At 47.7% G+C, this 14,084-nt stretch overlaps 1 protein-coding gene across 3 annotated transcripts in view; it reads left to right on the forward strand.

Moving 5' to 3' along the window:
- Positions 1-14,084, forward strand: part of CDON (cell adhesion associated, oncogene regulated) — a 57,944-nt gene that overhangs the window by 28,151 nt on the left and 15,709 nt on the right. For all 3 annotated transcript variants that reach the window (XM_077189968.1, XM_054647486.2, XM_077189969.1), the window contains exons 8-13: positions 163-501; positions 4,953-5,245; positions 8,499-8,673; positions 10,858-10,989; positions 12,285-12,491; positions 13,126-13,307. In XM_077189968.1, the coding sequence (XP_077046083.1) occupies positions 163-501; positions 4,953-5,245; positions 8,499-8,673; positions 10,858-10,989; positions 12,285-12,491; positions 13,126-13,307 (1,328 nt within the window). The remainder of the gene's footprint in view (positions 1-162; positions 502-4,952; positions 5,246-8,498; positions 8,674-10,857; positions 10,990-12,284; positions 12,492-13,125; positions 13,308-14,084) is intronic.

The raw sequence follows: 14,084 nt of genomic DNA on the forward strand, positions 1-14,084 counted from the left end.
TCAGTCTGGAATGGAAGTCTAGAGGTGTTGTGTAGAGAAGTAATAATTGTTAAAATGGTTAGAAAGAACCACATGTGATTTTTTTAAATTGTATTGACTTGTTCTGGCATTAAGTGTCATATCCCTTAGTTGAATTCATTTTTTGGTTGTGTTTTCCCCCAGGCAAAGACTCTGTCCCCATCATCATCTCTTCCCCAGCCAACACCACCGTGGTGGCCGGTGGGGATGTGACCCTGTCCTGCAATGCCACCGGCCTGCCCGCTCCTCTGATCCGCTGGTACGACAGCAGAGGCCTCGTGATCAGCCCCCCCGGGCAGGGGCTTCCCCCCCGAGCACAGAGCCCTCCCCAAGCAGGGCCAGAGCCCCGGTGCCCCTCGGTGCCCCGGGCGGGCTGGGGCTCCCTGCACCTGCGGAACGTCAGCCCCGAGCGCGCCGGGCGCTTCCGCTGCGAGGCCAGCAACGAGCACGGCTCTGCCCTGGCCACTGCCTTCCTCACTGTCGGTGAGTTGAACCCCCAGCTTCCCTCTTGGCTCCCTGAGTTAGGTGAGAAATGCCTCAGAATGTGTGGCAGGTGGGTGGGGCAGAGTCTCAGGGGAAGGAAGCAGAGGAGTCTTAATTGTCTTCATGGAGCAGTTCCTCCATCCCACCTTAGGCAAAGGAGGAATGCTGTGTGCATTGTATGGGCTTAGCATCTTCTGTGTGAAAAAAACTGAGGGTGTGTCAGACTAAGCCCTTTTCCTACTCAGAGATGGGGCAGCTGAGGGGACAAAATGCCTTTCATGCCTTAAAGCCAATCATCTAAAACTACCCCTCCCAGGTCCTAATACAATACATCTTTCATAGTTCTATTTCTCCAAATTATCTAGTCTTTTTTACAAAACCATCCTTTAAAACTTGTTTCTATTTCCATTTCTCTCTCAGCAATATCTGTCCTATTCCATAGCATTTCTATGTCAGCATTTCTTGTCTCAATGTTTACATACAAATACATACTATGTCAGCCTTCTGTCAGGTTTTGAGAATTTCTACAAATCCATTTCCCACAAGGGTGGTATTTTTTATTTATTTCTTGAAATTGCTACTAGGAAAAGACAGTACTTACACTAAAGCAAAATGGGAAAGAGCCTTTCCTCACATTGGAATATTATGTGACATTAATAACAGGTTTGAGCTCCCCCAAGTTCCCTTCACAAGAACCCAGATACAGATTTTTAGTTACATGAAGTTACTTAAGTTTCTCAGCTCTTTCAGCACCTTGCCTCAGTTAATTTAGCTGAATGCCAGGGAGATTTCAGGTTAGTGGGATTTAATATGTGGCCCCATATTTAAAGTTCTTTGGTTAGAGTTTAAAACTCCTGTAAATAACATAAAAAGATGCTTAAAGGTTCACTTAGGGGAAAAAAAGAAAGAAGAAACCTCAAGAAAGTGATCCCATCATGTAGTTTTATAAATCAGTTATTTTTGGACCTTGCTGAGTGGAAAAACGAAACTAAATATCATCCCAGAATTCAGCCTGTGTTAAAGAGAAAAATCCCAGTGCTTTGCCTCAGAATTTTATGGCAGTGAGTTCAATTTTAATGCTTTGTTTATTAACTTTTATCGGTTTCTAATACGTTGTACTGGCTGCTGATTATGGTGCAGAGGGTGGTTAAGGCATTTGGTTTTGATATAAAAGTCTCTGAGGACTTTCTGGGAGCTGTTAGGGGTTTAGAGCAGCTCCCAGCCGTGCCAAAGACATGCTCAGACACTCAGCTGTTTAATGAAGAATTCCTGCCAGGTAACACTTCCGAAGCACCTGAATGACTTCAGCTGGGATTCCATTTCTTCAGTAGAAGGATCAGCTTAAACACTTCTCAGCTTCAGTACCTGGTCCTGTAATTTGCCTTGTCCCAGCACACAGTAAGAGAGCCCATTTGGCTGAAAAATATATATATATATATTTTTTTTTTACTTCTGATGGATCTATTCCAGGCTGTGATTCATTGCATGGTCTTACAGTGGGCAGGACAACTTCAGCTGCCATCATAGTGAGAAACCACCAAAATGTAGAATGATGCCTCAGGATCCTGTACCCACGGCCCTCCCTTTTTTGGGTCTTTTTTAGACAGTTGCAGGAGCTTCCCAGAGCTACTGAACACAAGGTTAAATCTCCAAAATAACTTCATCTAATGGAAATGAAGGAGAAAAATACACTGCAGGCAGTCTGAGTAGCAGGAGAGGGAGTGAAAAACAGAAGGAGCATTTAGTATACACAGGTGGGTGTTTCAGGGACAAACAGCCTGAATTGCTCCTACAGAAACCTTAGAGAAGCTCTGAGAAGTCCTAATGTGATTTGAAACACGTGCCAGGTGTGGGTGACCTCACTGATGTGCTGTGTTCAGAGCGCTTGCCCAGCCTGTGCTGAGGTATTTGGAGAGCTTGGAAAGAGGAAGGATCCTCTGGCTGTGAAAGGAGCAGGGAGGAAGTGCCTGGGAATGTGACCTGTTTGCACAGCAGAGATAAAACCCAGAGCTGCTGGCTCTGCCTGTGGCTGTACCCTGGTCAGCAGGGGAGCAGGAGAACAAGCAAAGGTGCTGTGAAACACAGCAGGTGGGGAAGGGTTTCTGCAGGAGGAGAGGCTGAAAAAGTGAGGGCTCTTCCCCTTTGAAATGAGGCAGCTGAAGGGGAGAAACAACAGCAGGCAGTCAAGTACTGGGTATTATGGAATGTGTGAGTTGGAGCCAGGCTAGGAGAGTTGGAATGGTTCATCCTGGAGAAGAGAAGGATCTGGGGAGATCTCAGACCTCCTTCCCATGCCTAAGAGAGCTGGAGAGGGTTTTTGTACAAGGGCCTGGAGTGACAGGACAAGGGGGAATGTCTTCACTGCCAGAGGGCAGGGTTAGATGGGATATTGGGAAGACATTCCTCCCTGTGAGGGTGGTGAGGCCACAGAGCAGCTGTGGCTGCCCCATCCCTGGGAGTGTCCAAGGCCAGGTTGGACAGGGCTTGGAGCAACTTGAGATAGTGGAAGGTGTCCTTGCCCATGGCAGTGGGGTGGAACTGAATGGCCTTTAAGGTCCCTTCCAACCCAAATCATCCTAAGATTCTATGAATGCAATTCTTTTAATGCCCAAATTTGTGTCATTCAGTCCTTCTCCGGTTGCTGGTGGGATCAGGATTTTGGGTGCATGCAACCTTTGGCCTGACTCAGCTCAGTGCTGCTGGTGTTTCCAGTGGGATTGGGAAGCTGAGGAAGAAAAATCTCCATGGCTAAGGAGAAAGGGATGGCACTGAGAGCAATAGACAAAAAAAGTTACATAATGACACAGCAGCAGAGAGAAGGCCCATGTGCTGGGTTATATGGGTAGTAATTATACCAGAAAGTTTGCAGAAAGAGCTTTGATCTGAATTACTCAATGGGAATTGTTACCCGGGGCTTGTTTTCCAAAGCAAAAATACAACAGCCCAGCAGTTGTTGACGACTCCCCTCCTGCAGCAATAAACACAGCGCTGGCTGTGGGTCTGCTGTCACCAGCTGAAACCACAACTCATCCTCCACTCCAAGAGTCCATTCCCCAGTGCCAGCAGACACCAAACCATGCCCACCCACATCCTCGGGGTCCACCACAGTGCTGAGGGCCTTCCACCTCCTCCCATTTGTTTCCAATATCACGCCCTTCCCGCTGCTCCACTGACAGCAGAGATACCCTTTCACTCAGGGATTGTTCTGGGAGTGTCTGGCATTTTAGGACCATCTGGGCTTTGGGGACATCCTCCCCACGTTGTTGCCTTCTTCCTGTCTCTGAATTTTGTGGCATTGCTAAATAAATGAGAAGAAACAAACAAGGAATGCTTGCCGAGAGCATGTCTTCAATTTGAAAAGAGAACTTTCCTTCCCAGCTTTTTAAAAAGTGGCCAAAAATAGCAGCCACACTTGCTGCTGGTATTTTAATGGAGGTTTGAAGGAATCTGAGTCAGCCAGGCTAACACTGCCTAGGCTTTACATTACCAAGGAATTTGTTTGTTTTGTAAACCAAGTTCCCTTCATTCCCTTCCCCTTCCAGACCCCGGCACGTAACATAAACCTACACAAATCTGAAAGGACGGACAGGGCTCCGAACATCTGGCTGTCCCACTGCTGCCGTGTGCAGCCTCGAGGAGCTGTGCTGCTTCCCAAACCTTCTTGCTTTAAGTCCTGATGTTTTCTTGTCCTGGATAATCTCACATGTCCAACCTGCCACCCTTATCCTGCCTGGAATTCTGACGAGCCCTGCATCAGCCAAACAGGGCTTTTTTTTTTTTTGTCTTGTGGCCTCTTTTAGAGTACTGATACTATATAGATTTCTTTTTCATACCAGCAAAAGTAAATAGGATGGAGGAGGCTGGAGAAGGATTTCTAGAAATGCATTGGTATTAAATTGCATGTAGATCTTCCTGTAAACTGAGTTTATTCTCAGCATAAATTTTCAAATGAAGTAGTTGAGTTGTACAGCTTTCAAAGCTTCTCTAAATTACAGCTAAAACCTCAGAAACTGGGGTAGGAGAATGTCCTCTTGTGTGCATGCCAGTGCAGGCCATGAAAAGTTCCTTGTACAACGACATACAAATTACTCGGTTTGTCTCACAAATTTAGCTATATACTTATTTATTTCTTTTAACATATATTGCCATGACTTAATTTAGTGGAGATATGGTCAAACTGGGCCTGTAGACCTTGAGTTTCAGGTTTTCTCTCTTTGCTCCTGTGAAAAAAACACCAAACCAAACAAAACAAACCGAACCCCACTGCTGTGCCCTGAAAAAACACCCAGGCCGCAGCTTGGCACTAGGCTCAGATCTGTGTGGGCACCTCTGGACCTGGCGTTTTGCAGCAGGGCTTGTTTGGAAATGTCACTCTGAAATGATTTAGTGTCCCCTCGGCGCGGGGCGAACGTACGTCACGGTGGGGATGTAACCAGACCCTCCCTTTGCAGTTCCTTCAGCAACTGGCACGAGAGCAGGAGAAACAGCTCCTCTGGAGCTTGCCCAGAGCGACGAGAGCGGCGGTGATTTTGGTGCAGAAATGGCATTTTCAAGCTCGCCTCCGACAAAATCTCCTCTGGACGCGGCCGCGATGGAGAAGGCGTCGAGCGCCGCCGCGCCGCCCGAGGCTCCCATCATCCTGAGCCCCCCGCAGACGCCCAAGCCGGACTCGTACAGCCTGGTGTGGCGGCCGGGCCGTGCCGGGGGCCTGCCCATCAATGCCTACTTTGTCAAATACCGCAAGGTACCGTCCCCAGCCCTGGCCAGCCCCGCGAGGATGCGCCATGGTTCTGTGGGTTTCACAAGGGGCAGCAGGGCTGGTGGTTGTGATGGCTGGTCGGGGGTATGATGGCTGGTCAGGGGTATGATGGCTCAACCCAGACACTGCAACCCTCCCAGAGACAGCTCCCACAGGATACAGCTTCTAGGGGTCTCAGGCAGTCCTTCAGCCACAGGGTAACCTCAGCAAGGGGCAGGCACCTCAGCTCTTAGCAGGGATTTCAGCTCTTAGCAGGGATTTCGCCTCTTAGCGGTGATTTCACCTCTTAGCAGTGATTTCAGCTCTTAGCAGGGGTTTCACCTCTTAGCAGGGATTTCACCTCTTAGCAGTGATTTCAGCTCTGAGCAGTGCTTTCAGCTCTTAGCAGTGATTTCAGCTCTTAGCAGTGATTTCATCTCTTAGCAGTGATTTCACCTCTTAGCAGTCATTTCAGCTCTTAGCAGTGCTTTCAGCTCTGCCTTGCAAGGTGTCCCCAGGCCAACACAGGGATAAAGAGACAGGAGCTCCGTGTAGCAGTTCCACGGTGTTCCTTTATTCCAGCAACCCTCCAAAGGAGGCCAGGGATGACAGCTCCCTCCCAAACAGGGCAGAACCGGGGTTTTTATGGGGAAAAGTGGGGTGGTACAAAGGGGGAAAAACCAATGAATTATAAAGATTCTACATGGGAGCCCAAAGCATGCTGGGAACTCACCATGACCAAGTAGGATTTCTCAATCCAGGAAGGTTGAGATGATCTTATCACAGCCCACTCAAGGGACATCTCTCCAAGGGAGAGGTTTGGCATGCTTAGCTGCCTCCACACTGGTGTGAACCAGGACATGGGCTCAGGCCAGGCAGAACACAGTGTATAGCTAAAGCACAATGTTCCTATGCCCACACAGCTTGTTTGAGGGATGGCTGACATTGTCACCAGTACACTGCTCTGTCTAGTTTTAAATGAGATTTATCCAGGCTTTTCTGTCCCTTACAGTGTCATTATGGAGAATGGGGCTCCAGGGTGTGTTGCGTGCAGAATCAGTGGGGTTAAAAATGCATTTAAATGTGAGCCAGCTTGAATCTGTGTGTGAGAGCAGAAGGGAAGCTGAGTTTTACTGTAGTGCATCACTGAGTTTGCTGCTCTGGGTCCCAAAGGGACTCAATTAAACTGAAGTTATCAAATATGAAAGTGAACTGAAATTTGCAGGGCAATACCTACTGAGCATTAAAAATGGTGTGACAGCACCGAGCTCTTTTGCTTAACATCACATGGTGGGGTTCCTGGGGTCTCTTGTGCAGAGCCAGGAGTTGGACTCCATGATCCCTGTGGGCCGCTTTCAACTCAGGAGGTTCTGTGATTCTAAAATCAGAACCAAGCAATGCCTGTGTCTGTTCTTCCAAGCAAACCAGTTTTCTGCATGGCAAAGCTGTTTGATTTATTTTTCATAAGCTTTTTAATCCTCTACATCCTGATCTTGTCTTAGCCTGGAGGGAATGCTTAGATTTTTGACCTGTTGGTTCCTGAAAACCAAGTGCTAGAGTTTGTTGGTGATAATTTCTCATCCAAAGGCGGTTGGTTCACATAAGCCCTGGAAGCTCTGAATGCTTTTTTGACCTTTTTGACGCTCTCCCTTCTCTCACACCAATCCTTTCCACATTAAATGTGCTCACTCATGCATTTCTCAGCACTGAATTTATCCTGGTTTTTAGGGTGGTGCTGTCTTTGTGTCATTAAATTATTTTATTGATTTCCCTCTTTTAATAGAGGAAAAAAAAAGTTGGGGGAATAAAAGCCCTGGAGTGGCTGCGGTAGAAGAAAATAGTTGAACAAAGACCTCTGGCATAACCTTTGATAATCCACAGCGTTTAGATCTGCCTCCAATGTTTTATTAAAGTCTTATAATGTTTAGTAGTTTATTTTTGATGGAATCTTTGTCTTTTCCTTTGGGATTTGGGGTAATGTTTTCCTGCAAAGGTCAAACATTAAGAGACTACCCAGAATGTCTTTCTTTTCTTTAACGGAGCTGATTTCACTGCTAAGTTAAAAAGTGTTTCTGTTTTTAAAAAAAGTAACATGCATTGGTAAACCCAAATCTTTGATCTCCCTGCTGACTTTTTTGCCATCCTTAACTAAGACATACTTTTTGTTGCCCATTTTAGCCAGTAAATATTTTTAAATGCTGAAGTACAGGGGAAGCTGGGCAAGTACAGGAGAAGTGTCCTTCTCATTAGGGCATTGGGTCCAGCCTTTTAGTAGCACACAGCTGAAGGCTGACTGAAGGCTTGAAAATCATTTGGGCTCTTGTAGTTTTAGCCACAAGTGAAAATGAAAAAAAACCCAGTCAAAACCAACTGTGTGTATGTGCATGGAGAGGGGAAATAAGTTTATCCAAGGAGTCCTATGGGGCTTATTCCAAGAGGAGAAAGTGGGTGCAAAGCTGCTGATTTGTAGTAGAAGCACTTGGAGACAAACCACAGGTAAATGTAGGAGACCAGGAGGAGTTTTGGCAAGGGGCAGAGGTGCTTTGGGGCATGATTTGGGGTCTGAGCAGTCCCCAGTTCTGAGCATGCTGTGCTGATGGTTTCCCTTGTGAGCACTGGAGACAAACCATAAGTGAATGTAGAACAGCAGGAGGAGCAGAGGTGTTTGGGGTGCAGTACAGAGTGTGAGCAGTCCCCAGTTCCGAGCACATTGTGCTGACAGTTTCCCTTGTGAGGAGCTGGAGACAAACCATAGGTAAATGTAGAACAGCAGGAGTTTTGGTGAGGGGCAGAGGTGCTTTGGGGTGCCATGGAGGGTGTGAGCAGTGCCCAGTTTGAAGCATGCTGTGACAGTTTCTCCTGTGTGCAGCTGGAGACAAGCCGTAGGTAAGTGTAGGAAAGCAGTTTTGGTGAGGAGCAGAGGTGCTTTGGGGTGTGATTTGGGGTATGAGCAGCCCCCAGTTCCAAGCATGTTGTGACAGTTTTCTCCCTAGTGAGCAGCTGGAGACAAACCATAGGTGAATGCAGGAAAGCAGTTTTGGTGAGGAGCAGAGGTGCTTTGGGGTGCAGTGCAGGCTGTGAGCAGCCTCCATTTCCAAGCAGGCTGTGACAGTTTCTCCTGTGTGCAGCTGGAGACAAACCATAGGTGAATGTAGAACAGCAGGAGTTTTGGTGAGGAGCAGAGGTGCTTTGGGGTGTGATTCGGGGTATGAGCAGCCCCCAGTTCCAAGCAGGCTGTGACAGTTTCTCCTGTGTGCAGCTGGAGGACGGCGTGAGCGCGGCGGGCGGCTGGCACACGGTGCGGGTGCCCGGCAGTGAGAACGAGCTGCGCCTCACCGAGCTGGAGCCCTCCAGCCTGTACGAGGTGCTGATGGTGGCCAGGAGCGCCGCGGGCGAGGGCCAGCCGGCCATGCTGACGTTCCGCACCAGCAAGGGTAGGTGCAGCACAATGTGCCCTGTGTCCTGGCCTTCCAGAGACATTTATTTAATGACATCAGTCATTTAATGGCATCTGCTAAGCCATATGTGAAATATTCTGCAATTTATTTGCTAAAGAACAGCCTCTAATAGCGAAAATTGCTGTAGGGCAAACTTCCTTGAATGTGAGGCTGTTGGTAAGGAGAAGCTATTAAAAGCTTGATAATATTATTTTTGGGGTGATTGTTAAGATTTGTGCTGTGAGGTTTCTCTTGCTTTAAGGAGCAAAGTCAGGAGCAGTCTGTCCTTGTTGAGGTTTTTAATCACAGAAGAAACTCTGCACCATTGAGTTTCCATGCGTCAACAAAGCTGTTCCTGGTTTGCTTTGCAGACACCTCAGTGACAATCTCTGCTGACCACAAGCCAGCTGTTCTGATAGTTGTGTGCACACAGCAACAAGCACAACATTCCTAATCAGAGCGGTTTTTTTTTCAAGCTTGGACGCTGCTGCCTGTGCTCTTTAGCACACAAACAAGTCGATATTTTTTGTACAACTGTCCAAGAATGGCTTTTAAGTGACAGAGGGTAGGGTTAGATAGGATATTTGGAATAAATTCTTACCTGGGAGGGTGGTGAGGCCCTGGCACAGGCTGCCCAGAGAAGCTGTGGCTGCCCCCTCCCTGGAAGTGTTTCAAGGCCAGGTTGGATGGGGCTTGGAGCAACCTGGGATTATGGAAGGTGTCCCTGCCCAGAGGAGGGTGTGGATCAAGATGAGCTTAAAGGTTCCTTCTGACTCAAACCCTTCTGGAATTCTATGATGGACAGGATAGTTTATAATTTTTTAAAGAATTTAATGTCTTAATGAAATTTGTGAAACATACTTAGATCCTTTGCCCTGTCCATCCTTCTCATCATTCTATCAACGAACAGATACAACACTGATGGCCCTTAACCTCTGAAAATCTCCCCTCTGCCAAAACCAGTCAACAACTCCCTAATTGTGACCTACCCACCCCTCAGAACATCTCTGCCTGATGAAACTTTGGGTCCCTCCCAGGCACCTGCCTAACAACTCAAATCCTGGCTGACCTACTCGCCCTCCATGGCCCAGCAGACACAGCCCCAGCCTGCACCACCCTTGGCCAGACACACAGAAATGTTCAGTGTGGCTGACTGGTGCCTCACCTGCTCCAAAGGGAGCCTCATTCTTCAGCTGCATCTGTCAGCACACTAAATGGGAATTCTATGGCTCCTACTTACACAAAGCAACCTCTAACACAGGAGTCCTTCTCCTGCTGCCCCTTCATGGGCTGTGTGCTACCATGAGGCCAAACACCATTTTGAGAGGCCACAGCCATCCATCCCCAGCCTCCTCTCAGCCATCCCCTCCCTTGCACAGACCCTCAGAGGATGAGTCTGAGGAGGATTCTCTGTAGAACACCCCACACTTACCTGATTTTTTGTGCTACACCTCCTCCCTTTATCATCACAGGTGCACATTCCTCCACCCCACCTTCTTTCACGTGTCAGGTTCAAACAACCCCCAGGGCATTGTACCAAACTGTGGCAAAATCCCATTCCTCCCATACTTTTCTGTAAAAGACATCCTGGTGTTCATACTCACGTTCCTCCTCCTACTAACCCTCCCAGCTTACTGGGGGGCTCAGAAAGCTTCACACCAGCAAAGCCACTTGTCACAGCCCATCATATTAAACCCAGAGAATGCTTCCTCTTCACTGTCCTGTGGTCAATCCCTGGCAAACTCGGGGGAATCAGTACAGTGGGGTGCCACCCCACCCTGCTCCACACTATCCTGCCACCCCTTCTGCCACAGGTCAAAAGCCCTCTCAGCCTGGTGTACTGGCTCCAGCTGCCTCCACAGCATTTTTGCTCCTTCTCTAGACATGGATTTCAGTGTGTAATTTTCCCCATCTGGTGATGTTGTGATGAGTGGGCTTGGCAGCACAGGCAGGAGCTGGTGGCATCACCACTCAGCACTGTGGATGTCAGTAGTGCAGATGGACAGTCACTCACCCACAGCCTGCATGGGAAATCTCCCCCTGATTGCTCTCCTGACTGTCCAGCTTGGGATGTGAAGCCAGGGCAGCACGGTAGCAAGTGACCTGGTAGAGTGAGCATTGACAAAGAGCACTTCCTTATGCAGGCCCTACACTGATGTACTGTCTGTCAAATCTTCTTAGAAAGAACATCATCCTCGAAAAACACGCAGGCTCCATCTCCACCCGTAGGAATCCCCAAACATCCCATTGTTCATGAAGGCACAAATAATAACTTTGGTGTCATCCTTCCGGACCTGTCTCGCCACAGTGGAGGTAGGAGTGTGGATGGTTTGTGATTTGGGCACTAAAAGTTGTGTTGCAAGGAGCTGTGTCTGAGTTAACCTGTGTTTATTACTGTTCCAGGTGCTTGTATTGCTTCCTCTATTTCCTGTTTATTCTGTTACATAGGATATTTCCTAGGCTGCTGCTGCCTGCATGTGTGGCTCTCAAAAATGAGAATTTTTGCTTACAACCCACATTCTTACCACTCATTTTTAAACCTGTGGTATCTTTTTGCTAAATACTCTGGTTTTCTCTTTCCTTCCACTGAGAAAGAGCCAGAGGAAGAGGAAATGGGAAATGGCTGTGTTAGAGCTTTAAGTTCTCAGAGTGGGTGATATCTGTTCTGAATGTTTTCCTGTGGCTTCCCAGGGACAGGCTTATTTCTGATGGTGCGGAGATATAAGCACTTCCCAGTAGATGTGATGTTTGGCCTGGTTTCCAGTGAAAAGAGCACGTTTATAGTCCTTTTTCTCATCCCTGTTCCCCCAACCTTTGAACTCCTTGGCCTGGTTCAGGCAGATTTACTCAGGGGCTGAGATCTCAAAGGTATCTAAAATTTGGGGTAAAGCCAAAGGTCAGTGGAGAGGTTTAATACCACAGGCAAGGAGCTGAGCTTGTGGCAGCACTGAATGTCAGAGGAGCCACACAAGGCCCTTATTTGTGCCTAGCTACAAATGCTCAGCTGCTTCATGCCCCAGAGCTGCCAGCCTGCTGCTCCTTGCTCCACTCCTCAGCACCAGCTCCATGTTCATGAGTCCAGGCTGGTTTAGTAAAGCCTCACAGCTCTTACAACCAGATTTACTAACACCCCTCTTTCCCTTCTCTCTGTCCCACTGCTGCCTGTAACTTCAGTGAGTTCCGTAAGTACATCCTGGTGCATGCTTTGTTCTCTCTTCCTTCTCATTTCTCCAGCACTCCTTAATGCAGATGGGTTGAAGTCTCATTGGGTCTGGGGGGATTTTGGGGGCTTGAAAATAATAACCACCATGTTTTTCTTGTTCATTTAGTGTATGTGTCTGTTTTCATGTAGAAATGGTTGGAGTAGTGCAATACCATATAATTTTTTAATATTATATTGATAAGATAATCAAATCCTCTTGAATTGTCTGCTCATCATCCATCCTTTCCAGCAGAGTAAGGGCAGTGGTGATTTCAGGAGGATTAAAGATTCTCCTTGTTAATATGTGAAATACAACACAATCATCAGCAACAAGTCTAATCTGTTATTAGTGAAAATGAAATTTCAGCTGACTCTAACCCTCTTGTACCCGAATTTCCCTGTTCAGTTCCAGAAGCTCCTGACCGACCCACGATATCCACGGCCTCGGAATCGTCCGTCTATGTCACATGGATCCCCCGTGCCAACGGGGGCTCCCCCATCACTGCCTTCAAAGTGGAGTACAAACGTCTGGGGCGCAACAGCGACTGGCTCGTCGCAGCTGGCAACATCTCTCCCTCCAAGCTGTCTGTGGAAGTTAGGAACTTGGAGCCAGGTAGCAGAAATGATCTTTCATTACTGCAGCTCTTCGGGTTTTTTCATTTTAACTTCTGCTTGGATTATCCCGTTTCTGCTCGATTAGGTTTGGGTTTTGTGTATGGCCTAGGAGCTCGTTACATGAATTCAAGTTGATTTCTGGCTTTCCAAGTGGAAAAAAAACCCCACCATAATTTAATACTTGTTCATGTGGAGAGGAGGGTTGTGTATCACTGCTATTTTTAACTTAATTGTCCTTCTAGTGAACACTCAGAATGTAGAGAAAAATGCATTAATGGAAAAATGTCTGTCATGACTTCTTCCCGTGTCTAGCACTGAAAACTCCGGCAAAAAACACAAGAGAATATGGAGTGGATAGTGATAGGGATCCTTTGAAGCATCTTCTCAGTGCCCACCAGTTTCAGGATTTCCTGGGCTGATGGAGGTATCTCCAATAGCCTTTGGACATTCCTTGAGTGACTTCTAGAAGCTGTTTATATCTCCACATCAGCCTGTGGCGAGGACTCCTCTCCTTTTCTAACTGCATGCTGTGCAAAAAGTACTTCCTAATCTGTTTAGTCTCTCCTTGAATCCTCTTTCCAGCACTTGTTTTGCTACAAGGGCTTCTTTCTTTTCCCTCTTTCCCTTAAAAGGAGAAATGTACCGGTTCCGCGTGATCGCGGTGAACACGTACGGGGAGAGCCCGCGCAGTGCGGCGTCGCGGCCGTACCAGGTGGCCGGCTTCAGCAGCCGCTTCTCCAGCCGGCCCATCGCCGGCCCGCACATCGCCTACACCGAGGCCATCAGCGACACCCAGATCATGCTGAAGTGGACGGTGCGTGCAGCTCTGCCTCGTTTTACTGTAGGAGCGTCGGGGGGTAGGACGGTCGGGAAGGGCACGAGAGATCTCTGCAGCCAGGTCATGGAACTTGTGGTTTATTGCAGAGGGCCTGGGTGCAGGGCCCTGCTGGGAGCTGCCAGGCACAGCTCAGAGCAGGACTGAAAGAAGAGAGGGGGAGAGAGGATGAGAGGGTAAGAGAGTAAAAGGGTAAGAGAGCAGAAGCGTAAGAGCGTAGAAGGGTGAGAGAGTGAGGTTCCTGTTACAATACCATAAATCTTCTTCTGTGTTGAATATTCTAATTCTCACTAACCAGTCTAGTACAAGATACAAATCCTACAGCATTTCCATACAGCCTATAAGAATCATTACATTACCATACTGTGTTACATTTTAAACCCTAAAAACTCCTCTTTGGGCCCCTTCTGCCAAGCCAGTAGGGTCTGCTCTGACCCTTGGACCTGTCTGCAAGCAGAGGGTGTTGTTCCATCTAAAGGAGATTACCTTTGGCTGGCCACACCATTGTTTTCCAGTTGTTCAGTAACTGAGGGATCTCAAAGCTTGCTTTCATTTCAATCTCATTTATAGTTTCTATATTCTCAAAATCTTTTGCCAGACAACCATATTTATAAGGCTTTCCTGTTTCATCTTCCCCAACACTTACCACAGTTTGTAAAGTCAAGGATTAATGCTGTTTGTGCCCCACAAGACCTGGAGATTTGCCCCCATTTCCAGTCACTTTTCCCGCTCAGAGGCAGCCCTGTCAGTTGTCTG

This window comes from Agelaius phoeniceus, chromosome 23 (genome assembly GCF_051311805.1).
Source record: "Agelaius phoeniceus isolate bAgePho1 chromosome 23, bAgePho1.hap1, whole genome shotgun sequence".
NCBI classification, from domain to species: domain Eukaryota; kingdom Metazoa; phylum Chordata; class Aves; order Passeriformes; family Icteridae; genus Agelaius; species Agelaius phoeniceus.